This window comes from Apodemus sylvaticus, chromosome 5 (assembly GCF_947179515.1).
Source record: "Apodemus sylvaticus chromosome 5, mApoSyl1.1, whole genome shotgun sequence".
In the NCBI taxonomy this organism is placed as follows: domain Eukaryota; kingdom Metazoa; phylum Chordata; class Mammalia; order Rodentia; family Muridae; genus Apodemus; species Apodemus sylvaticus.
In genome coordinates, this window is record NC_067476.1 from 103710384 (window position 1) to 103736052 (window position 25669).

The window sequence follows — 25669 nt, forward strand, 5'->3', positions numbered from 1 at the left end:
TCAGGAGGCTGGAGCTGCAGCAATGAAGATGTCCTTGTAGCCTTTGATCTCCTTGACCTCACTGCTGCTGATGAGGACTTGCAGCTGGTGGGGCCCAGCTTTGATGGGATAGAGCTCCAGGTGAATTTGGATGGTGTGTCCGGCCATTAGAGTCCCAAGGCTGAAAGGGAAAAGCAGCCCTTTGGAGCCTGGAGAACTGGCAGTTTGGATGGGCAATGGGACAAGGAGATCTGCTTAGTGAGTAGCCTGGCCCTCCCCCACTACTGAGGACCAGAAGGTGGCATCTGGAGATGAGGGAGGATCCAATAGTCTCATGAGGCACAGTCCCTCAGAGATTGGCACCACAGGAAGACTGGGGAGGGGCCTTGATGATGTACTCACTCATTTACCATCTGCCCATTGATGAGGCCACTTCCCTCCAGGACCATGGTGCAGTTACTCAGAGGCACCATTAGGGTGTTGGTGAGTGTGATGTGGATGTTCAAGGCCTTTCCTACCTCAGCCCTTTCAAACACCTGTGTGGGGAGAAGACAGAGGTGCCCTAGGTCCCTGGCCTCACAGCCGCCACACCCCACTCAGTCAACTGTTCCTGTGACCACCAGGGACTGCTTAGAGGGTAGGTGCTACTAGTGGGGTAGAATAGTTCAAACTAAGACGTATGTTCACCTGTTTTAGAAGCTCAGGGCACTCTAGAAAGTTCCACAGCAGGATTGGGTATAGAGTTTCCCTCTCACCTTCTATTTGAAGATGCCTGCTGGATTTCACCTGAAGTACTGGTCCCAACGGATTAGTGGTATCTAGCATGTGTTAAGTAGGAAACCAAGCACAAGTCCAACTAGTTAGGATTGCTTAGTAGTATCTAGGCCGTGCATAGAACCAGGAAGGAATGTCATGTGTACCATCTACGTGCCATCAACAATATCATTCCACCAGCAAAGAAACGACGAAGCCGAGATCCCAAGATACATTGCCGATGAGACAGGACCTAACCTAGGGGTCTTGGATCCTAGTCCAGGATCTTCCTCCCAGCCTGTAGTATCTTCCCAGAGATCAGCAGGTTGTGCTTGTTCCCCACCCCCCAGTTGTCTACAGTGCTTCAATGTCATGGGGGCAGCATGGCCTTAGCCTGTAAAGGGAGGCAAGGATTCAGTCCTGGAGACCAGAAGAGTATCATCTGGATGGTGAGCATCAGTGAATGAGTAATGGACCCAAATGTGCTCTGTCCACCCAGATCACACTGAGGGCATGTTCAGAGAACATGCTTGGCCAGAGTATTGAAGAGGAGGAAGAACACATCCTAACTTACCTGAAATTCAAACAAAAGAACTAAGTCTCCAAAGAGGGCGTCAAAGTCAAATGGAAGAAAATAACTCTGGAATCCAGCACAGTGACATTCATCACCCACAGGTCTTACAGCCACACGGAGCAAGCCATAGCCTACTTGGTCCCATTACAACTGGGACCCTGTGCTGGATAACAGGCAGGGCCCTGCCTCAGCATCAATCTATGTTTGCAACTCTGCCCCTCTGTTGCCGCCCACAGAAGGCATCCAGCAGTGCCTGGCCTGAACCTGAGAGCATGCCCCGGTGAGAACCACAAAGATGCCAGCTGACTTATGATCTGATACAGACCCATCCAACACTTCTACTGTAGCTAGTGTCAGGAATCCTGTTAACCAGGCTGCCAGGTCAGAACTGGGCTTGGGAAGGCAGTGGGAAAGACTCTAGGAGAGGAGCAGAAAGGTGGGGAAGAAGACTTTAGGGGAGGACAGCTCAGGCAGCAGGAGACGGGCAGGACATGTGCCTCCTTTGTGAATTTTTCCTTCTCTGTAGTGCCATCCAAGCCACTCTGGCATCGGGTCTCGATATCTGAAGTTCACTTCTTATTTTCTTTCACCTTTTGCATTCAACCATATAGTCTGTCTTAAATCTGTCTCCTCTCCCCACATCCATGCACATCTGAAATCACTGTCTTTTTACTTGGCCTTTGGGAAGGGATCTCCTGACTTAATACATCTCCGCGGTAACATGCCTGCATCGCTTCTCTACACAGCATCCTCCTCAGCATCCTTTGCAGAACATGGCCTCCCTAAGATGCCTTCATGTCCCATGCTTCGCTATATGCAGAGTGCCAGAGCCTGCCACCTCTCAGCCTGTTGCCTATGACCAAGAATAAAGCCTCAGTGACCACACTGTTGTCATCTGTGACAGGGCATGGTACCCCCACAAGCCCATGAGGAGAACATCTTAGAGCCTGTGTGCCCCCATCTCTGTTCAGAGACCTCACCTCAATAGACAAGTGGGGAGGCTCCAGAGAGAAATCTTTTAAGACCAGAATGAACTGCCCTGTCTCTTCAACCTCAGCGATGCCAGACACGTGGATCAGCTTTTCATCTGTCAGCTTGTCCCTGTAACTGCTGTAGGGCAGCAGGAACGGCCACTGTAGCTCTAAACATAGGCAAAAACATCGTCTTGAGTCCAAGGGATGGGCTAGGAGGAAACACTACACTCAGAGGTCATTGTTGTCAGACATGTTAGGATGCTGTCACAGGTACTAAGTTGGCACCCAATTGTCCAGCAACAGCAGCTCCCCTGCCTGCGATATGTGTCCTGGGAGAGGGGTTCTCTGTGATTTGGCTAGACCAGCCTGATTCACAGACCCAAAGCTCCCTCTCTACAGGTGACTTCTCATGCCTGCTACAAACTCACCCTTCTCAAAATCCACATTCAAGTGGACCACGTGTCTCCAGAACGGTTTCCGAGTGCCACCCCCATGCAGGAGGGCTTGTGCGCAAAAGCGCACCGTCAGTCCGATGGGGCCCTGAGCACGGCCTCTGACTGGCACCCTCTGGACATGTAGCATGAGCAGCAGGTCCTGGCCCCACATGGGTGCCCTAGCCAGATGGAGTTGCAGCCTCACAGGCTTATCCTTAAAGCTCTCAGACCCTAAGAGATCCAGGAGAGAAGAAGAGTTCCTTCTTGGTTCCAGCAACTTCCAGGAAGCCTTGATGAATACAGACCGCTCCTCAGAGGATCCTGGCAGAACAGAGCCACACAGAACAAAGATGTTAGTCAGGTAGGGCAGAGGAGACCAAGGACCTTGGGAAAACAAATGACTGAGCTCTGGGCTGCCAGCCAGGAGCCCTAACCGTGCGTATCCAATGAGAAGCCACACAGAGAAACACCCATGGCGGAGATGAGGCGAGCGCTGCTCAGGGCTGCCTTTAACCCCTTGCTCCACAGTCTCTTCATCTCTCAGTGTTTGCTTCTATCGTATGGAGGATGCTGGGCTGCCCAGAGTAGCTAAAAAGTTAGATAATGTGATTGCTGAATGTAATATTCAGTGTGGTTCTTTGCCATCAGTACTGTTATTGTCATGAATATAGCCTCATTATCACCATTAGCACCACTGCCACCACCGTCATCGCCATCGCCACCACTAACATCACCACCACCACTATCGTCGTTGTTGTTGTCGTCGTTGTCGTCGTCGTCGTCGTCGTCCGTCATTGTCGTCATCATCAAGGCAAGAGGCTTCTTTTCCCTGCCTGCATGCTCTCTCCTAAAATTCAAGTTCTTTAGATAGAACTTCATCTCTTTCCCTTGGGGATAATTCAACATCCAGGCCCAAAACTCAAACTTACTCCAGACTGTGGACTCCTCTAGAGGACTTACTATGCTTCCAGTGTGTTTGTCACATAGCTCACTTAGCCTTTCAAGGGGAGCTATCTCATTTCTGATAAGAAGCAGAGGCATGGAAGATGATCCAGGCTAACCCACCTGTATTATTATTATATTAGCTTGTAATGGGACAAGCTAATATACTAGCAAGTGATCATCCTGAAATGCCTGCTTCAGATTATTATATAATCTGCGACAGGTAAGCCTGCATTCAGCAAGGCTGTGTGGGACAAAATTTAGGAAAGATTCCTGCTATTAATATGCTTTTCCTATTATTATTAAACATATATAATAATCAATAAGTAATAACACACCCCTTTGGAGCAGATCTCTGCAGATCCACGAAGATGTATTGTCTTATAGTGATGCTATGTAGACAAATAGATGACTTAAGTTTTAATGATGATCTTATAAGAATTCCAAAAATTGTATCTGTGATTATTAAGCTCTTTTATAATGGGACTGCTACTAGGTCCTTTTCTAATAGTCAAATCTGCAATGAGAACTCTGCCAGTCTCCCAAGTGTCACAAGTTAATTACTCTTAGATGGCAACCAGATTTTCTCCTACTCAGAGCACATTCCAAATGGTTGTAAAACAATTAACCAAAAGTTATAAAAAGGGAACTAGGATTTATTATAGGTGTTAGGACAGAAGATAAAATATTGACTGGGTTTATCTACACAAAACTTCACTTATAACTTAGTTATGGTTTCAAACTTTCTATGAACCTGTAGAGAAGGCAAAGGATAGATGTCTAGCTAGATAATTACTCCTAATGGATATGCATGTAAACATTCTATGTTGTAAACTTCTATTTCAATTTATGACTTGGTATTTTGTGTGAATTTGTGATGAACTTTGTAACATGTGATCATGTATTCTGAAAGATGTTTAAGGTCTGAGGACAAAGAGATGAGAGATAAGAAGAATTTGGGTGAGAGGGACAGAGCTGAGAGAAGAACTGAACTGAGGAGTTTTTAGTCAGAAGAGAACAAGATTAGAAGGAGAATGCAGAGTGGAATGACTTAGAAATTATAGGTAACATAAAATAACTAAGAGATCAATGTGCAGGAGGCAGAGGGAAAGAGGGAAAAAGAAGATGCTGCAGAGAGCAGAAGGAGCAGGCAGGCTTCTCCTCACCATGGACGGGACAGGCCACATGGTAAGGACAAGACAGACTTAGTCTTATTAAGAGAAACAAAGCCTTTTATTTACAAACATGGATTTAATTCATTTAGCATTAAAGGGTGGACGTTTTTTCTTTCTCGATGCAATAAATATTGGAGTCCATTTTTCATCCAGAATGAGTGAGTTGTTTCTGAACTAGTGCTTGGTCTTTTGCTCCATATGCATATGTAAGTATGGATGTGTGTGTAAGTATGTAATTGTGAGAATGTATGCATATGTGTGTGTAAGTATGAAATTGTGAGAATGCATGCAAGCTGGGCCCAGCTGACTTTGCCTGGAAATATGTATTATGAATTTATGTGAGATTGTGCATATTCACTTATGTAGATGTTTTTCTTTCTGCAAGTGTTATTCTCTTCTCCTGGTTCAATAGAAGTTTATTGCTCCTAACTTCCTCCTAGACTGACAAGTAAGAGGCATCTGGACAATAGGGAAAAGGCTCTAGCAACTAATCCTTTACTTAATCTCCTCCTGTTTTAGGATGAGGTGTTAAATGCCTGAGACTGCAGTCTCTGGCTTCAGAGGAACACAGAAGGCAGGTCAGCTACATTAGCATAGTAACTTAGACTTTGATAAGTAAACCTTTTATTATACAGTAACCCTAAATTTTTCGTAAGACAAAGTCTTACCCACCCCCCATCCCCATACAACCCTCCCCCCCCCCCCACGCTCTCCCCGCCCCCTGCTGCTGCTTCAAGAATAACCAAGAAGAAAACCTCTGCCAGGATGGCTCACAGCACCCACTATAGCACAGCAGAGCCTTGCTTAGGTCTCAGGTGGCCAGAGTCCCCCGAATCTCTCCATAGGGATGTCTGCTCCCATCCACAGGCCCGGAGCCCTCTCCCTCCTGAGTGTCCATCTCTCCCCTTGCTGCTACCCCTACTCTGATGGACACAGAGAAATAGATGTGTGACCCTGATAGAGTTAGCAGATCAAATGCAGGACCTCCAATTAAATGTGAAGTTAATGTAAGTAAATAATCTTTATTATAAATTACATGCAATATTTGGAACACACACTATAAACTATATCCAGTTAATTTGAATTTCAGATAAACAGTGAGTTCTTTTGAGCAGAAGGATGTCTCGTACAGAGTTGGCATGATGGCTTAGCGGATAAAGACACCCGCGATCAAGCTTCATATGAGTTCAGTCCCCGTGTAATGGAAGGAGAAAACCAACCTCCATAAGTTGTCCTCTGGCCTACACACACACACACACACACACACACACACACGTTCTGCATGTGCATCTATACATGTACACAATAAATAAATGTAATTAAAAATTAAAGATGTCATTTGGGACATATTTGCAATAATAATGTATTTGTCTTAATGTATCGTGCATCCTATACTTTTATTTGCTAAATCTAGGCAAATCTATTCTAGGATCAAGTACCCATGATCTAATACACTCCCAGTCCCCTGGGAGTTTGTCTAAGGAGGAGGAAGATAGTGGTGTTTTAATCTGGTCCCCCAGTGATATACCCACTCCCTCCAAAATGCAAGGCCCAGGCACCTTCTGGATACTTGTAGGAACTGGTGATGTCCAGGCGCTCATCTGACCCAACCATCTTTGTGCTGATTTCTTTCCCGATGTAACTGGTGTTATGGGCCAGGATTTCCTGGACCTGGCCATCCTCAAAAAGCCAAACGACCTCATCAGCATTCACCTCTGCATACACAAAAGGGGTATCATAGGGCAGCTGCACATCCCCTTCCTTGATGGCTTTCACAGAGGCAGGGCCACAGCAGAACAACCCTGTGAAGGAAACAAACTGTGGGACATGGATCCCTGTAGATACATGGGCTTGAGGAGGTGGGCTGTGGCCGTGGGAGGTGATGAGAAATGACAGGCTGTGGTAATGATGCCCACCAGGGCCATCTCCAGTTTACCAAATACACTTATGTGAACTAAATTGTCTGACCCTCACACCGTCTTCCTGAATTTACAGGCAGGGAAAGAGTGGACAAGCTCACTGCTCATTCCGGAGATTCCAATGTCGGTGGCAAAGTTATGCCTGGGACCTGACATTGTCTAGGCTATAACCCTGGGAAGTGAGGGCACTGGGAAACTGCTGTACCCCTCTGGCTATGTGGGTGCTCATTCTTGTTGGCTTCCCAGAGCCTGGCCCCTGCACACGATCCCTATGCACCACTATACGCACCACTGCTGGTTTGCTGGGGCGTGGGGTCCAGAACCTGCCAGCCGTTGTACCCTGGTGGAAGGTCTTTCCTGCTCATCCAGCACTCGTTCCAGACATGAAAGTTCCTGCAGAAGAGGGAAGGAGCCACAGCTTACATTTCCTGAGGGGTTTTCAGGCACCAGACTTCATGCAGAGTACTTCATGGCCTTGGCTTATAATTCTATTTTCTTCTACTTTGTATTAGAAAGTAATTATAATAGAAAAAGCAATCTAGGAGTTGGCAGTGGTGGCACATGACTTTGATCCCAATACTTAAGAGGCAAAGGCAGGTGGATCTCTGTGAGTTGGCAGCTAGCCTAGGCTACAAAGAGTTCCAGGACAGCCAGGACTGCATAGAGAGATTTTGTCTCACAAATAAGTAAATAAATAAATAGTAAATAAACAGATAAATGATATGTAAGTAGATAAGTAAATATATAAATAATAAGTAAACAAATAGATAAAGGGAAAATCATATTCACAATTGCCTCAAAAACATATGTATATTGGAATAAATCTAATCAAGGAAATGAGAGTTCTACAATGAAAACTTTAATACTGAAGAAAGAAATTAAAGATGGTGCTAGAAGATTAAAAAAAAAAAAAGACCTGCTGTGCTTACAAATTGGAGGAGTTAATGCCATAAAATTGGCTGTACTCCTAAAAGCAATGTGGGAATGACACCATGAGCAAAGGAAAAACAAAGTCATGTCTTTTGTAGAAAAATAGAAGCACCTGAAAATAACTTTGCTAAGTAAGTTAAACCAGTATCAGAAAAACAAATGTCTTGATTTCACTCAACTGTAGTTCTTAGATTTTAATCTTTTAACATTTATTTATCTTGGGAGGGACTGTGCATACCCACAGATGTGGAGGTCAGAGGACAACTTTTGGGAGTCAGTTCTTCCCTTCCTCCTTGTAGGTTCTGGGACTCTGGGATTCTGGCAAGAAGCATCTTTAACCACTGAGCAATCTTGCCAGCTATTAGATTTTTATAGATAGATAAAAAATATGCATGCATATATTACACACACACACATTATATGGAAATACAAGTGAAACCATCTAGGGGAACAGAGGGGACTAGGAAGAAGGGGAAGGGGGAGGCCAGGGTCTGGAGGAACGTGCTCGTAGTACAATACAGCTTGTAAACAACACTCTTAAGTATCTGTTGGGACTGGGCTCCACAACTCTGCATTTTGATTGGTTGTGGTTTTCTGTACTAGTTTCCACCTGTTGCACAGAGAAATTTCCTTGATAAGGTGTAAGGACTACACTTATATAAGGAAATAAAAGAAATAATTTTTATAATGTCCTTATATAAAACAGTAATAGGCAATGAAATAAAATACTTTCTGTGTAAATGAGTTTTTAACTGTGATATGTAGCATAAAATTCATAAAATATATGCAAATGAATAAAAAACCTAGAAGCAGCAAAAGAGAAAAAGGAATTAAAAAAAAATTGCCAATTGTCATCAGAGACACTTCACCCAGCAACTGATAGAAACAGTTGCAGAGACCCACAGCCAAAACATTAGGCAGAGCTTGGGGATCCCTCAGAAGAGGAGGTGGAGAAGGACTGTAAAGGTCAGACTGGTTAAGGATAGCACAAGAAAACTGACAGAATCAACGAACCTGGGCCCGCAGGGGCTCACGGAGACTGGACTGCCAACCAAGGAGTCCACAAGGGCCTCACCAGGCCCTCTGCACCTAAGTTGTGCTTGGCCTTCCTATGAGACTCCTAACAGTGGAGCAGGGGCTGTCTCTGACTCAGTTGCCTGCCTTTGGGACCCTTTCCTCCTGCTGGGTTGCCTTGTGAAGCCTTAATACTGGAAGAGGTGTCTAGTGTTTCTACAACTTGATATATCATGACTGGCTGATGTGTGTGTGTGTGTGTATCAAGGTCAGCCTTTTTTGAAGAGAAACAGGAGTGGATGGGGCGGGGAAGGGCAGGGGAAGGGGAAACTGCAGTTGGGATATAAAATAAATAAAATGAAAATTTTAAACTTGAAAAGTATGTATCTCATAAAAACTAAATATTTACAAAAAATAACTGCCAACTTAAAGTTGCAAGAACTATACAAAAAAATCTCATCTGTTCATAACATTTTCTTCCATTTGTCTTCTTTTATATGTAAATAATTTCCCTCCAAATAGTATATAGCCTAATTAACCTAGCACTTAGGGATATGACCTTTTTGCAACCAATTTGCTATTTGTACTTCAGTTTGTCAGTTGACCTAGTAATGTCCTTTATAGTCTTTTTGCCCTGCAGAACTCAGGCTAAACTCACTCATTGTATTTTCTTGTAATATCTTAGTTTCCTTTGATGTTGGATCTGTTCCTCAGCCTTTCTTCATTATGCTGAGATTTTGAAAACAGCCCCCCACCCCAAGTGAGCCCTGTTGGCAGCTTGTCTGGCATTCTCTTGATCAGATTCAGTTCTACGTTCAGTTATGTAGACAGCGTTCTAAGGAAGGGATACAACCCTCTCAGATAGCCCCTGATCTTGAACCAGTCTATGGCTCAGGTCCCAGTCTACAGATCCCAGTTTGAAAACCCTTCTCACCTGCACTGTCCTTCAGCCCTAACAACCCTGTGGAGTAGACACTATCTGCACTTTACAGAAGAAAGTGCATCTCCGTTTCTCACACCTGGAAACTAATAGAAAAGAGAGTGGGAAAGCAGACCCAGGGTGGTGCAGGGAACAGGGAAACACAGACGCACAGATAAAGCTCCCTCTGCCCTAGCCCCAGAGAAAGCCAGACTGAAGAGCTAAGCAGAGAAATCCAGACCAGTAAGTCCTGGCTCTGCCTCCAGGTCTGGGAGACTGACTGCTAACAATCAAAAGTCTCAGAAAGGCCAGTGAGCAGAAACACAGCAGTTCATAGGTCCCAAGGGTGCAGGATGATATTCCGATGCCTATGATGTCTGGACGAGTTTCCTTTGATGATCTAATTAGCCAGATCAGCCTCCTAGGCTGGGGAATTCTCTAAGCATCACCAACGAGGTATTACAGGACAGTCACACATCCAAGGCAAGCCGAATCGGTCTCATGCCCCACCCGGGACGGTGCTGAGCTGTTGCAAACAAAACCTCTTACCAGATTTTGTCTGGCCTCTGAGCCGGCAGCATCTCTGCGGTTCGGTCGTAGTAGGTGTCGATGGTCAAGTTGCCATCTGTGTTGTGTGCAGAATGGAAATTGGAAACGACTCGGGTTGGAACACCCAAGCATCTCATTACTACAGAGAGGAAGGAGAGATGGCTGAGCTCATGAGGGGCAGAATTATCACCTTTCCATGCAGTTTCTCACCTTCAAACTCGCAGCAACTGTTTTATTCCCAAAGAGTGGAACAAAGAGAAGTTCCTGCCGCCTGTCCACCTGCCTGCCCGCCTGCCCGCCTGCCCGCCTGCCTACCTGCCCCCAGTGGCATCCATTCACAAGGTGAAAGAAATCGTTTGTAAGCAACTTAAAACAAAAAATTAACTTCTTGTTCCCTGCTCTTTTTTCCTCAGCAGCTCTCCAAGTTAAAAGCAACAAGACTAAAATTCATGAGAATTTTAAAAAGAAAAAAAAAATTGACCAGTTCCAAAAGAGAAACTTTGTGACCTGGGGTAAGTGGTTTAACTTCTCTGGTTAGTCTCCTTGTAAGTAAGAAAGTGGAGAGTTGAACTGCCCGGCTTTCAATTCTGAAACTCTGAACCTGTCATTCTACTTAAAAGAGTTGAAAGAAAGATGAAAATTAGAGGACTTGGGGTGTAGCTCAATGGCAGAGTGCTTGCCCCGCATGTGCAAGGTTCTGAGTTCCGTTCCTCAGCACCACATCCTATATAAATAGCTAAACAAACAAGCAAGTAGGAGAGTGGCTATAGATAGAACATTGATTCCATTGTAGAGATACAATGGGTGACAGCAGAGATTAGGAACTACTTACCAGCTTTACTAAGCCAGCAGCTCCCTCTTGTGGCTCCTCAGAATGGTACGTAAAGCTATGACTGCACAGCTGTGTTTGTCATAGCCGACATTATCCCATGCTTGCACACCTACTAACTGCCTACAACCAGGTGTAGTTAGGAGTCAAGCTGTCTTGGGACTAGGTCCGCACCCCTGTCAGTATGATAAGTTCAGAAGATGTCTTTCCTATCCACTCTTCCTAGGACGGTAGACAGGTCTAAGGACCTGCTAAAATCACATTGTTGTTTTGTTTGTTTGCCTTTTAAGTAAAGGGAATACGAATAAGAGTCTTTCTGTCTCTACACACTGAAGAGTGGCCAGCAGAGACACCTGTCATTGTTAGGTGTCTTCTCCAGCACTGTGCCTGGGCTTTCCACACATTTGCAAGGTGTACAGACTCAGACCTGGCCTGCAGGCAGCTGGTTATGGCTCGCTCTGTTCAACATCCCCAACACTCTGTGGCCTGTGAGGACAGAAGGGCCCGGAGAGGGGCCCAAGCCATGGATCTAGTCCTTTTCCTGCTCTTCCTAGGATCAGAAGGTTCAAGGTGAACCCCATAATGCCCACCTGGCTACCACTGGGAACTTTCCAGGCCAAGGCAGAATGGAGGCTACAGGAGGCCAGAGTAGCCACAGCCCCACCTCACGAGTAAGCTGATAAGGTCTCCTGATGCCTACTCAGATTTATATCTCTGCATCTGAGGCCCCAGAACCTAACTGTAAGACTATGATTCCCCTCAAAGAGTCATAAACAGCAGCCTGTTCTCATCCTATGCCTTCTCTAAGGGAATCAACCTGTTATCTCAGCAAACACCTAGCACAGGGTGTGATCAGATAGCACAGGGTGCGATCAGATAGCCCCACAGAAGCTCTGCTTTGCATGAGGGAGACAGGTACTCTAGGCTCTTCATCTTTCCAGATACTTGGGCCAAGAATTTGGCCCTGAATTCTAAACAGTTGAGAATGCACTCAGTTGAGAAAAGTGTTCCTGATCCTCAAAAGTTAGCAAGGTAGCAAAGCTTTGATTGTGAGTCAAGTCTCTCGGGGAGGTCTATGTGTGCAGTCAGGCTATCTGGGATGTATCTACTTGCACATCCATCTTCCACCTGTTGTCCCACTGCAGTCACCGTGAGCTGAGCAGGTGGTGGGTTCTGCCTTTGTAGGGACTGAAAGTTGGTCTATCCAAATGGCCACCAGTTTATCTGTCTGTCTGTCTCTTCAGGCAAGATCTCATCTATTGTAGGTTAGCCTAACTCCCTGTATAGACAAAGAAACTCCTGATCCAACTGCTCCCACCTCTCAAATGCCCCACCATGCTCAGGTACCCACTGTTAATAGTCTTCATCAGCGAGAAGGGGAAATGATTGCAAAGATCATCCCCTAGAGACTGGTTAGCATGCAGATGAAGAACTCATGCACACACTGCTCCTTAACCATGGGCCATTGGTGAGCTCTAGACCCTTCATGAGCTGCAGTAGACTCTGGGTGTAGCTATTATCATAGCCAGGTCTGAAGGGGAAATCAGGAAGAATCAGTGGGTGAGACTTCACTCACCCGTGCACATAACAGAGGCAAAGACCCAACACTGTCCATATTTCACAGGCTGCCCGCCCCTGGCCGACCACTGTCGCAAGATGGCCACACTGCCGTTCCATTCCAGAGGGCTGGTGCCCTGGGAGTAATCCTCTCCCCAGTTCCCCTGAAGCACACCACTGTCATCATTGCTGTTGATCTGCAAAGGGCAGACAGGCAGTTTGCACACCACTCAGGAGATGCTCAGGCCATCCTCAGGCAGGGGCGGGAAGCTTCTGTTCTTACCATGGCGCTCACCACTCTGCATACATATACCACGTTGTTTCTCTGAGAGTGATCTTTAGATGGGTTCTTTAGAAAATAGAGGCTCTTGTTCAGGATCTCGAAGCAGATATCAATGATGTCCTCTTCAAACTTGCAAGACATTTCAAGGGTGAAATCAGAGAAAAGCAAAAAAAAAAAAAAAAAAAAAAAAAAAAAAAGGTGTAGAATCCAGAAACTTGGGCCTTAACGAGCTGTGATGTGTTTGTGTGACAGGTACATTGGAGCCTTATCATAAGACACAATCACATTTTGGATATAAATCAAACTGGAAATGTATTAGAATCAGAAGTTGTATTTCTTTATTTGTTTGTTTGTTAATGTTTCATGTGCATTAGTGTTTTGCCTGTATCTATGCCTATGAGAGAGTATCAGATCCCCTAGAACTCCAGTCACAGACAGTTGTGAGCTGCCATGTAGGTGCTAGGAATTGAACCCAGCAGCCAGTACTCTTAAGTGTAAAAAATTAAACTGTGTGACTCTTGATGGAAATGCAAAGATTTGAGAAAATGGGAGAGAAGAGTTTTGAAATTCCAGATTCAAAACAATAGAAAGGGCAGCTTGCCTGCTGCAGCACAGGAGAGCAGGCCCTGCGCCTCACCTGGGCAGCACAGGAGAGCAGGCAGGCTGACCTTCTTAGCTTCCACTCAGGCCCAGATCCTGGGGTCTGAGTTGTCCCGCCCCAACATCTACCCCATCTATGAAATGCTGGAGCACATGACACAGGGTTGCAACAGGGTATGGATACCAAGATTTAAACTTCACATGCTGTCTAAAGTCTCAAAATTGTGTTTTTTTAAAATTCTTCCCATCAGTTTTAAAGCATGAAAGTATTCTTTTATGGTGAGTTATAAAAAAAAAAAAATTAGTAGTGTTGCAGCACAGAGACGGGGATTTCACATTTAAGGCCAGTCTGTGCTCTATAGGAAATTAAGGCTAATCTGGGAAACCAAGTGAGTGAGAAACTGCCTTTAAAAACAAACAAGTAAGGAAGTGTTGGTGCACCATTGCTGAGGAAGATCACACCTTTATTCCCAGCACTCGGGAGGCAGAAAGAGGAGGATCTCTGAGAGTCTGAGGACAGCCTGATCTAAAGAGAGAGTTCCAGGATAACTAGTCCTACACAGTGAAACCATATCTTGAAAAACTAAGCAAACAAACAAACAGGAAATATAAAAAAAGACAGGCAGTGGTGACACATGCCTTTAATCCCATGGTTAGGCAGGCAGATCTCTGAGTTCAAAGCCAACCTGATCTACAGAAAGGTCTACAACCTGGTCTGCAGAGAGAAATCTTTGATTTCTCAACAAACAAACAACAACGAACCAAAACCAAAAAAAAAAAAAAAAAACCCACAATTTTTTTGTGTATGGATGTTTTATGTTTGTCTGTGTATCATGTGAGTTATACAAATCACGAAGGTGGGATGGATAGTGGCATAATGGTCCAGTGGGGGAAAGAGCCTTCCACCAAACCTGATGACAGCAGTTCAATCTCCAGGGCCCACGTGGTGGTAGGAGGGAAATGACTCCAAGTTGTTCTCTGACTTTCATATGTGCCATGGCATGCTTTTACCAATGCACATATACACACATAAATAGGTAAAATGAATTAATTTAATTTTAAAAATTAAAGCAGTGGGAGAGAGTCTGGAGAGATTGCTTTACAAATAAGAATTCTGCTCTTCCAGAGGACCTGAGTTTGATTCCCGGCACTGTGTAAAGATTGCCCTTGTGTTATCCAGATGCTGATTTCTGCGCCCCCATATCTGGTTGCAGTCCTCATTCTGAGATCTCTGGTCTCAGTGTTGTGTAAACATTGCTCCCCAATTATTCCCTGATTGTTCAATAAAGCTAGCTGATCAGCCAATGACTGAGCAGGGGACAGAATAGGGTTGGGCTTCTGCCCAGCCAAGGATCTGGTAGCAAGAGAGCGGAAGTGGAGATTAGCCACAGGGAGAGAGTCCAGGAGAGATCATGAGAAAAACACCTGGGGCCAGAGAGCTGGCCAGTAGCCAGACTGGTTTAGAGGATAGGCCTAGAGTAATACTGCTCAGTTGTTGTGCCATTAAAGTTTGTTAAATAATATAACATAGTCCAGTCACAAATATTTAGGAGCTAGATGGATTAAGAGGAAAACAGAGATACTCTTAATTTTTTTTAAAAGTCACTAACACATAATCTTCTGTAACTCTAATCTCAGGGAATCATCACCTTTTCCTGACTTCCTAGGGCACTAGGCATACACATGGTATACAGACATACAGGTAAAACACCTATACACAAAAAAATTGTTTTCAAATGAAGTGGTAGGAGATATTGTCTCATGGGCCGTTGCTTTCAAATCATAGAAGAATGAAAGGCTTGTCCCGAGCTGGCCCCTGGTAGGGCTGACAACTGGTACATAAACATTCATTACAGGCGTGGCTTTGCTGTCATCATGCTTTCTCAGCCTCCAACAAGCCTATCCTCCCTCCCGGAGGTAGTGTTACCTGCCCATAGTTCCAAGGCCTGGAGGTAATGGAATGTGTTTGACCCTTGTAGACAAAGCCGTAGTCACTCATGATATACTCCCGCAGCAGTGTTTCGCTTGGCAGGTAGACATCATCCTCTGGGCAGGAAGGAAGAGTGGGGAGAAAAAAAAGAAACTCACAAGGGAAAGGACAAGCATGAAATAAAAGCATCGTAAAAGCAATAACACCCCTCTGAAGCAGAAAGCCAGCGGCTGACCGTGGGCTGCAGAGATTAAGACCTGACCCTCTTAAAATCCAGCCATGTGCATCTTCAGAGGATAGCAACAAAATCTGTGCTATAAAAATATAGATTATGAAAATTATAAATTTATTTCAGACTTTTGGAGAATACAGAAAAAAAGTCACTCATTCCCACTACTTAGAAATACCCAGCATGACATTATAATATATTCTGTTCTCTTGCTGCATGCATATGTGCAATTAGTTAGAATCAAATTGAATTCCACTTGCTAAATTACCTCACTTAATGTTACAGTATGGGTATTTTCATCGTGTTTTTAAAAATTCTTTGTGGAGCCTGTAGAGATGGCTTGGTGGTTAAAGCACTGGCTGCTCTTCCAGAAGACCTAGATTCAATTCCCAACACCCACATGGCAGCTCACATCTGTAACACCAGTACCAGGGGATCTGGTACAGACATTCAGGCAAAACACCAATGCACATAAAATAAAAGTAAATAAACCACTTTAAAAAAAACTTCTTTGTGGGACAACATCTACTTCTGAACTTCATGGGCACCAAGATGCACACAGTGTAAAAACACACACATATACATGTGTGTAAGACACTTATAGGAAGAGACATATATAAAATAAAATAAATTCTTTGTGGGACTGGATGTGGTGTTGCACACTTTAATCCCAGCATTAGGGAGGCAGACACAAGTGGATTTGAAATTTTCTGTGAGTCCGCAGAGTGAGTTCTAGGCCAGTAGGGCTGTGTAATGAAGGCCTACCTCAAAACAAGACAAAACAAAATAAAACAAAACAAAAAAACTTTATAAGTGATCTTTGCAGGCAGGTCTGTCATAGCATGTCGATAATTTCAACACTCAGGAAACTAAGACAAAGAATTGTGAATTTAGTATCAGCCTAGACAAATTCACCGAGAACCCATATTGCAAAAGAAAATTTTAAAAAGATGTTTAGGGCTGCTAAGAGGATTGAGCAGGTGAAGACTCTTACTGCTAACCCTGGTAACCTGAGGTCAAGGCCTGAGACCCACATGCTGGAACCAACTCCCAGAAGCCAACTTCACACATGTAGGTGTGTACACACACAAGCCAACTTCACACATGTAGGTGCACACATGCACAAGCCGACTTCACACAGGTAGGTGCACACATAGACAAACTGACTTCATACATGTAGGTGCGCACACACACAAGCTGACTTCACACAAGTAGGTGCACACATAGACAAAGTTAACTTTTCGTTTCAGCACATAGTAAATATGTTGCACAGATATGCCATGAGTATCGCCAGGCTTTGCCAGAAGAACCTGAAAAAACTTTCCAATGCATGGAGTTAGCTCTACAAGTTGGGAGCAAGCCCTACCTGTACTCCATGGGTTAAAAAGCAAAATGAAGTTCCCCAGTAGGTAAGTCACTCCAGGACCCTGGCCCTGAGAGATCTCTAGCTTCAGTGTGTAGTGGCCAATGACCGCACTAGCCGGTGAGAAAATCGAGACTTGGAGAGAATTGCTGTCAATCATGAAGTCAGAAGCACTCCAAACATTCTCAGGTCGGGGCTGGACAAGGAAGAAAGTGGCTCGGGTCCCCAGAAGCTCTGTCGGCTCTGGTCCTGAGGAGGAGAGAAAGAGAATCCCAGGCAAAGGCTCAAATGTCTGTGATGGAACTGGAGGAATGGTGGTGCAGCAGTTAAACACGCACCCTTGCTCTTGCAGAGGACCTGAGTTTGACTCAGAATTCACGTGAGACAGAATTCATGTAACTTCAGCTCCAGGGGATCTGATGCCCACTTCTACCCTCCCAGTGTGAGAGTACACACACAGTAATAATATAAAAATGGTAAAATAAATGTGTATGACTCACAGTGGACTGACAGAATCCATATCTTCTCTAGACATTTACTAAAAAGCCCTGGTTTAAGGCTTTTACTGACACTTAAGATTTTGGGGGCCTCAGCTGGGCAGTGGTGGCACATTCCTTTAATCTCGATCCCAGCAGTCAGGAGGCAGAGGCAGGCAGATCTCTGAGTTCAAGGCCAGCCTGTTCTACATAGTGAGTTTCAGGACATCCAAGGCTACACAGAGAAACCCAGTCTCAAAAAACAAAAACAAACAAACAAACAAACAAAACAAAAGAAATCTTTGGGCCTTTGTTTTTTGTTATTGTTTGGTTTTTTGTTTTTTCCACTTCCAATTTGTAAAATGAGAGCCTGGTAGTGCCAACTTAAAGTCTTCTATAAGAATTAAAATGAGGTCTGGATAGTTTTATGCCATGTTTGTGTACTTACAAGTTGGCTGTTGTGGCTTAAACATTACAGTTTGCTGAGCCAGACAAATATTTTCTCTTTTTTTTTCTTTTTTTTTTTTTAAGATTTATTATTTATTTATTTTATGTATGTGAGTACATTGTTGCTGTTTTCAGACATACCAGAAGAGGGCATCCAATCCTATTACAGATGGTTGTGAGCCACCATGTGGTTGCCGGGATTTGAACTCAGGACCTCTGGAAGAGCAGTCAGTGCTCTTAATTGCTGAGCCATCTCTCCAGCCCCGACAAATATTTTCTTAATAGGACCAACAGTACTGGTAAAAGGGTTTGGGGGGTCCCAGAAGAGAGAGGAGGGTACCTCATAGACTGGAGACAAGATCCCCTCCCCATGGTGAACTTTCTGTTTTGAGGGAACCTGAGTTCAGAGGGAGCTCACCTGTCTCAGCCACAAAGGTGAGGTGGTCCTTCTGGGGCTGGAACGGCCGACTGAAGACTATCGTTAAGACGAAGATCTGGCCACGGCGCAGGATGAGCTTTGATGATCCCAGATCCTCAGTGTGGTGGTCCTTGTTATTCTTGGGGATCTGCAGTTCCACAGACCTGAGCTCCAAGGTTGCCACTTGGCGAAGAAGAACAGGTCACTGCCTAGTACACACCTGCCTGCATGAACCTTTTTGCCTCTCTGCCCCCTAACTTCAGGATAACCTCAAAGGGCAGCTCAGCAGGTCCTAGCCCGGGACAAGGAGGAACATCCATCCTGGAGACAACAGATTTGGAGGACTGGTGTCCCAAGGGGCAAAGCAAATTCCAGATAATGGGAAGCCCCTCTTTCTATCATCCTGCTGTCTTGTAAATAAACATATTTACATTTTGTATGAATGAAGCCCATGAACTGTCTGGAGGCTGGACAGCTGCCTAAGGCAAGTCCCTGCTTTCAGGTTTAGGGGGTGGATTACTTGGGGCTTACTTTCTGAATCTCAGTTTTATTTCAGATCTATGTAGAAGGCATTGTGGGTGTAGATCTAGTGTATGGTTATAAGATTCTCCTAGTATAGTAGACAAGTGTATAGCTTCTACAGTAACTCAGCCCTGGGTTATCACCTTGACAAGTTGCTTGGACAAGTTACCTAGTAGTCCTAGACATTAGTGTGTTCATCTGAGAAACAGGGAGATGATCATATTTCTATTACATAGGGTTAATATTGGCCTTCAGTAAGGACGCATGCGTGAGACCTTCCACACCAAGCCACACACAAAGAGAAAGTGTTAAGCCTGGGAAGAAAAGACTGAGTCCAGGATTGTCCAAATCGAAGCAAGCTGTATTTGAGTGCACTCTAGGCTGGCCTGCTGCTGTCTCCAAGTCAGGGTTTTCAGAGAGCAACCCCCACAGGATTCTTGTAGTTCTTTTAATAGAGGAGATAAGAGGGTGAGAGAGTTGGCAGCTTATTCATTGATAAAAGGATAAGATAAAAAGGCATCAAGTTAAAGGGGGTCAGTGAATGTGGGTTACAGTCACAAAGGCCAAGATTACATCAGTGAATGAGGGTTACAAGCAGTCTGCATCAGACCAACGACCTACTCTTGATTGCAAATAGAGGCCTCAATTAGCAGGGATTTGAAGGAGGTCTAACATAGGACTTACCTCAATTAAATTTTAGCACCAAGCAAACTGTTTTAACTTTAAAGAGAACTCTCACACTACACGGTGTGTTCTCTGTTTTGGTCTCATTTCAGCCTGTGAGGTTATTTCTTCAGACCTTGGTCTCACAAGTCCCTGATAATTCTTAGTTACTCTGAGTAGTAGCTCACTTTGAATTTATTCACTGTTCCTGCTGCTGCTGTTCATATTGCATTCATTGTCAACAAAGATTCATTAGGTTTTCCCTCTAACAAATCCAACCTATTAGTAGGTTTCTAATAACTATCCTCTAAGCCAAACAACCACTGTCCTAGAAAGTTCAGCTGTGCCTGTATGTAAAAGAGTTATTTACTCCAGGTGGACTTTGGTGACTATTTACACCCCCTCTGGAAAAGTGAGGAAGATCATGAGACCCTTACCTGGGTCTCCAGCCATTCCTTGCCATCTGATGTATGTAATGCTACCTTAGCAGCATGTGGCCTCCTGGAAGAATTATGGTATGGATACAAGTGAAGGAAGACTAGGAGCAGGGCTCCATCTATGTCACTGCTAAGGTGCAGCCCATTCAAGGAGGAACACACACACCCCTGAAGTAACCCCTCACCTGTGCTCTGTAAGGAAGCCCAATAAACTCGCTGGTTTCCCAGAGTGAACCTCGTCAGAATTCTATCTCAGTTTGTCACTGGAACTTTGGTTTAGGAGAAAAGGTGGATGCTCCCTATGTCTTCTGCTGTGAAGAAATTTTAGTGGCACTGGTTATGGGATCAAGTGTAAGCAAGGAAAAGGGGGGCTGATGCGACTAATAGTAACCTAGGTAAGATCCCAGGGACCTGCATGCTGGAGGGAGAGAACTAACTCCTTAAAAGTTGTCCTCTAAGCCTCACCTGTGTGCTTAATATTCAAGTGACCACACACACACACACACACACACACACACTGGTGTGCACAGACACGTGCAGAAAGGTGACCAATAAGAAAAACAAGATAGACCGTATCCCAAAACCTGGACCACAGGAAAAGCAGGGATGATTTTATTTGTAAAGAGTCACAGAGTAAATTAGGGGTCATGGAGAGAAGTGTGAAAGCAGCCGGCCTGAGTTCTATTAGAAGGTGACGATATCTCATATTTTTTAGGGACCTGAAAAAAGCCAAGACCCCAAGCTTCCTAAGAAAGCGCCCCACCCTATGCCTTCCAGAGGCCCACCTACCTTGAAAGGTAATGTATCTCGAAGAGGCATGAAGGGCCCAGGAGCCCTTACGTGTGCATCACAGGAGAGAACAGGGCTGAGACCCGCCTTCCTGGCTGCTGTCTGTCCACTGCTAGAGCAGAGTTGCTAAAGGCAGCCGGCTCCCTTTCCCTAGGCCTCTTCCAGTTTGAGAAGCAAAGGAGAGAGGGAAGATGCCTTCTCTTCGGCCCAAGGCTTCGTGCATGAAGAAATATATTCACCACCAGACACTTAAGCTGTCTTTTTAGTCCACTTAATGTAATGATGTGTTGGCTCACCCAAGGGCTTTTTGTGTTAAGGAGACATGACTTAGAATAAAAGGAAAGGCTTCCAGTGAAGCCAGAAGGGAAGCCGAGAGAATCAGGAAGAAGCTCAACAATGCAGGAAATCCAGTAGAATCAATTAAAAAAACACGTCAGCACCCACAAGGCCTGACTTGGATGTGGTCCCATCGACGTTAATGGTGTGAATAAGAGGAGAGGCGAGCCTCAGACACAAGACTCCTGGCGCTCACTTCATTAACACAATGACAAGGGTATAAAGGATGAAATTATATCCGGATGTATTATCAGCCTTAAAAACGGTGGGAGGAGACACTAAAACCCTTGTCTGCCTAGGAGGAATTCTCTGAGAAACCACAACCGGAGCCAGCCCTGCTCTCGGGCGGGGCCACCTCCCTCCGCTTGGGTCTTGGTTCTGAGGAAACCACAATCATGCTTGGGTCTTTCTTTGGCTACTGAGGATGCCCCACCCAATGACTGCTTGCCTTCATAACACCTTTGTTTTCTGAAGAGGACGGAATAGCATCTAGAGTTAGCCCCACAAAAGCGGAGGCCTTGATCATCTTTGCTCCCCCATGTCTGGAGCCAAGCATTTTAGAAATCCATGCTTGTGTTAAGAGAATTTGTACTACAAGCTAATCCATTATCCATGTCTAAAATCATTTATATTTCACAAATCCTCTGTGATGGAGTGTTAATATTGTTCCTGACATGAAAGAATGTTCTTGTCAGAACTGGAATTGAAGCCCGAGCAGGCTTGCTCCGGAGTCTGTCCTTAGCCTTCTCCATCTCCTGCCTTCCCTGGTAACCAGGTGCTAAATCACATTTGCTGAATGGACAGGTACATGTGTGCTGAAACTTCAAGGAATTCAGCATCAGGACAGTCAAAGGCCGAGGTAATTCAAAGCATATAAAAGTGGCTAAAAGAAATTAAGACTACGACCTTTCTCAGATCACAATTAAATACAAACCAAAAGAATAATGGGACCTACATTTGATCTATTAACAATACCCTATTTGTTGAAGACCTGTGGAAGTAGATTGTCTCATATATAGCAATGGGAATATAAAATTCATGCAGACCTTTTAGAGACAGGGGGTCCTTAGAACAAGCTGGCTAGCCAGACTAGATGAATCAGCAGTTCTAGGTTCAGGGAAAGACCCTGCCTTAATGTATGAGGTGTAGACTGATCATCAAAAACACCCAGTGTCACACTAACCTCTGCTTGTACAGGTGCAGAACAGACATGAGTGCAAATGTGTGCTTGTATGTGCACTTATACACACTACACACACACACACACACACACACACACACGATCAAAGAATAAGGGGAAATCATCCCCTAGATGCCAAAAGTAAAAGAAAAGGTACTGATAACTATAGGAAAGGTTTCATTCCTTCAAGTCTTTTTCAGTTTATCAAGCTTTTGTTTTGAACAGACATTTCTATACTCAGGAAGTGTTACTCTGATTAAGGATGGGTTTTTGAACAGGAACGACTCATCAAAACTCTATATTGGGATTAGTTTAGCTGTGGTGTTTAGCCCAGACCAGAGAAGGGGAAAAGCCAAGGGTGGAGACGGCAGCAAGACTTCTGTTGCAACGATCTAAGTCTAAGGCTAATGGGGACTTAAATACAGGTGATGGGAAGAACAGGAAAGGGACCACCCACGTGTACCAGGGACCAGCCGCCATGGCGTGTGGCAGTTAATAAATACATGTTGAAATCATCTGCTTTGCAGGGCTTCCTAAGGCCCCAGCAAGTGTAGGTGAAGACCAGAGCCAGCAAAGGAATCCATTGCCAAGGCCCAGGACGCTCCAGGAGGAGACACTAAAGGTAAGGTCCATATGATACAGCCAGCAGGAGAACTGGCCTCTGCCACCAAACTCCAGGTAGATTCAAGCCTTCCTTCTGCCTCACTCTTGGGTCTACACTAGCTTGCTTGCTTTCCATTATTATTATTATTATTATTATTATTATTATTATTATTACTATGATGGTTTGACAACTTTGATGCATTCTGCACTCCTTTTCATTTCTTCAGTATTTTTTTAAAAAATGAAAAATAGCCAGGCAGTGGTGGCACATGCCTTTAATCCCAGCACTTGGGAGGCAGAGGCAGGCGGATTTCTGAGTTCGAGGCCAGCCTGGTCTACAGAGTGAGTTCCAGGACAGCCAGGGCTACACAGAGAAACCCTGTCTTAAAAAAAATAAGAAAGTTTACAATTTAAAAATTACAAAGATTACAAACTGGAAAAGTTTCTGCTATGTAGTAAGATTACCAGAATGTTCTATGGATATTTAAAGTGTGAGAAAACTTAAATTTCTTATAACTCAAAAGTTTAAGACCAAACCTAGAATCCTCCAGATTGTGGCTCAAACAGATTCCCATCTTATCTCCTGAACCCTCATGAAGTAACTCTTACTTTTGTATACTGTGGCCTCCAAATGGTCCATGCCCATGTCTAGACAGCCCTGGCCCTCCCTAAAGCTCTCTGTCTCCACCACACCAATTTTCCAAGTAAAATTCAGCACAAGCTCTTAAGACCATGGTGCCTGCCCCAGTAGTTGGGTCTGTGACTGACATTAAGTGAGTGCTCAGAGGCCTCCAGGCTTCCTGAACACTATCTCCTTCTATCTCTACAACTATCCAAGAGCTTTTATCAACTCCACATGACAGGTAAATAGAAAGGTGATTAGTAAAGTTAAATAACTTGCCCAGCATCGCCTACTTAGTACCATTTAAGCTTAGTTTGACTAAACAACCCAGTTCTTTGCCTGGAAGGGGTCCCAGGTCATATGAGTTCTTCCTTCCAGACAGCCATCCACATTTTTTGTGTGTATGGTATTTTTTTCAAGTAAAGAAATGAACACAGGAGCTGCTCTACTAGAAGAACTGGGGAGCCATCTCCCAATCCAGGCTTCTCTGTAGAGCCCCAGGGGACCCAACAATGATGGAAAACCACAGTTCCATTTCCATTCCATTATTCAAAGGTACCAAAGAATCCAGAAACTGGGGCATTGGCTGAGGCTCAGTTGGTAGAGCACCAGCCTAGCGTGCACAAAGCCCTGGGGTCAATTCCCAGCACCACTGAGATGTTGTGGCATCCACGTGTAATCCTAGCACTCCAGAGGTTAGGTAATAAGATAAGAAGTTCCAGGTTACCCTCAGATACATAGCAAGTTTGAGGTCAGCCTGGGATACCTGAGACCCTGCCCCAAATTACCAATAAGACAAAAACAAACAAACAAACAAAAGGTACAAGTTCCTTAGTAGCTTGGAACAGAACTGGCCTCAAAACCCACCTTATCTCATTCTATACTCTGCAGTGCTTAGGCTGGGAACCACCTAATTTTCAGTTAGTCAGTTACTGGTGACTATGCCACTGCTTAACCGTTTATATCCCAAACCCAGTAGTTTCAATAGCAGCTATGGACTAGAAAGTAGTTCCTGGGTTGCCTACACAGGTTAAATCATTAAGTCTTTTGACTCATGTATAAAAGTAGCTATAAATAAGAAAGAAAGAGTCATCTTGTCATACTTGTAAAATGCAAACTAAAACCATAATGAGAGTCACCTTTGGTCTGTTGACAATGCTTGAAATAGCAATCCCCTGTTTTGTTCAGAGCATATGGAGATGGGCTGCCTCTGTGGAGTGAGACTATAAACTCATCAGACTTAAAGTCAGCTGATGCCATCGAAACTTAAAGTGAGCATCGCCCTTGCCCCAACATTTATTCTCTTAGAAGTTTTGCATATAAAATACTCCTGCACATCCTTGCAAAATTTCACCAGCAGGGCATCCATTACATCATGGTTTGTAAGCATGAAGACTAAAAGATAAATATCCATCCATCAGTAAGAGGCAGTAACTAATTGACATGTTTATTAAATGAGCTGTGCTTTTTATAAGTCCTCCTTGGATTTCCCAAAGCCATTCCAGCTCTGAATTTTAAGTGCAAGATGGACTACAGCTTCAGGAAAGAAAATGGATGACTGTCTGAACAGGCTCCAAGACCCAGATGAAGAAAGGAGAGGAAGGAGACCCTCCACATGAATGGTGCATGAGCAGTTCAGGCTCTCTGGGCTTCTTGGCATTCCTCCCTTCCCAGCCTCGATCCCTCTCTGAACTCAACACCTCATAAAAGTTAAAGAGATTGCCAGTACTCACCAGGATCCATCTCCCTCAGGTCAGTCAAGGCCCTTCAAGTGGCCAGCATTAGGGTTCTGGTCCTGATGCTTCTCTGAGCCTTAGAGCCATCCTTCCATCATGGAGCAGGGTGGGGCTGTCACTTCCTCCTCCTCCCATCCCTTCCCTGAAATTTCCCGTTGTTCCAGGTGCCTTCTAGCTTAAGGAAAGAAGCCCTGCCCTCTAACTAAGCCTTCAAAACGCTTGCTGAGGGGTTTGTTTCTGTGGCCTTCTTAAGCTGTAAAGTGCCCACGTGAAGGCAAAGGCAGCCAGTCTGTCTGTGAGCTCTTCTGTCACATCCGGACTCAGGGTCACACTCATTCTCAACCCTGTAGGCTGGCATCACCCAACAGTGTCAGTGTTGGGACAGGAATGACTGAAAAACATAGTGGCCCAAGGAAAGTAACAAATGGGTAGTCAGAAGGGGACTGCGCAGCCCATTAGGACTAAGAGAACTTTGCACCCTGACAAA

General features: G+C 44.6%; 1 protein-coding gene across 1 annotated transcript; it reads right to left on the reverse strand.

Annotated features, from left to right (window-relative positions):
* Nucleotides 1-25189, reverse strand: Tgm7 (transglutaminase 7). Its single transcript, XM_052181466.1, has 13 exons — nt 25180-25189; nt 18295-18477; nt 16957-17202; nt 15359-15477; nt 12832-12960; nt 12568-12745; nt 10163-10301; nt 7040-7143; nt 6391-6633; nt 2709-3035; nt 2287-2447; nt 382-515; nt 1-160 (listed from the first exon to the last, which is right to left on the reverse strand). Exons 1-13 carry the CDS (start codon nt 25187-25189, stop codon nt 1-3), a joined length of 2133 nt encoding a protein of 710 aa, XP_052037426.1.
* Between the last annotated feature and the right edge of the window lie 480 nt (nt 25190-25669).

Excerpts from the sequence above, each read along its gene's own strand:
- Tgm7 (XM_052181466.1), bottom strand. Across the intron at positions 6,634-7,039 it reads GCCCCAGCAAACCAGCAGTG|GGTTGTTCTGCTGTGGCCCT; the intron begins GTGCGTATAGTG and ends TTTCCTTCACAG. Across the intron at positions 516-2,286 it reads CTCCCCACTTGTCTATTGAG|GTGTTTGAAAGGGCTGAGGT; the intron begins GTGAGGTCTCTG and ends CTCCCCACACAG.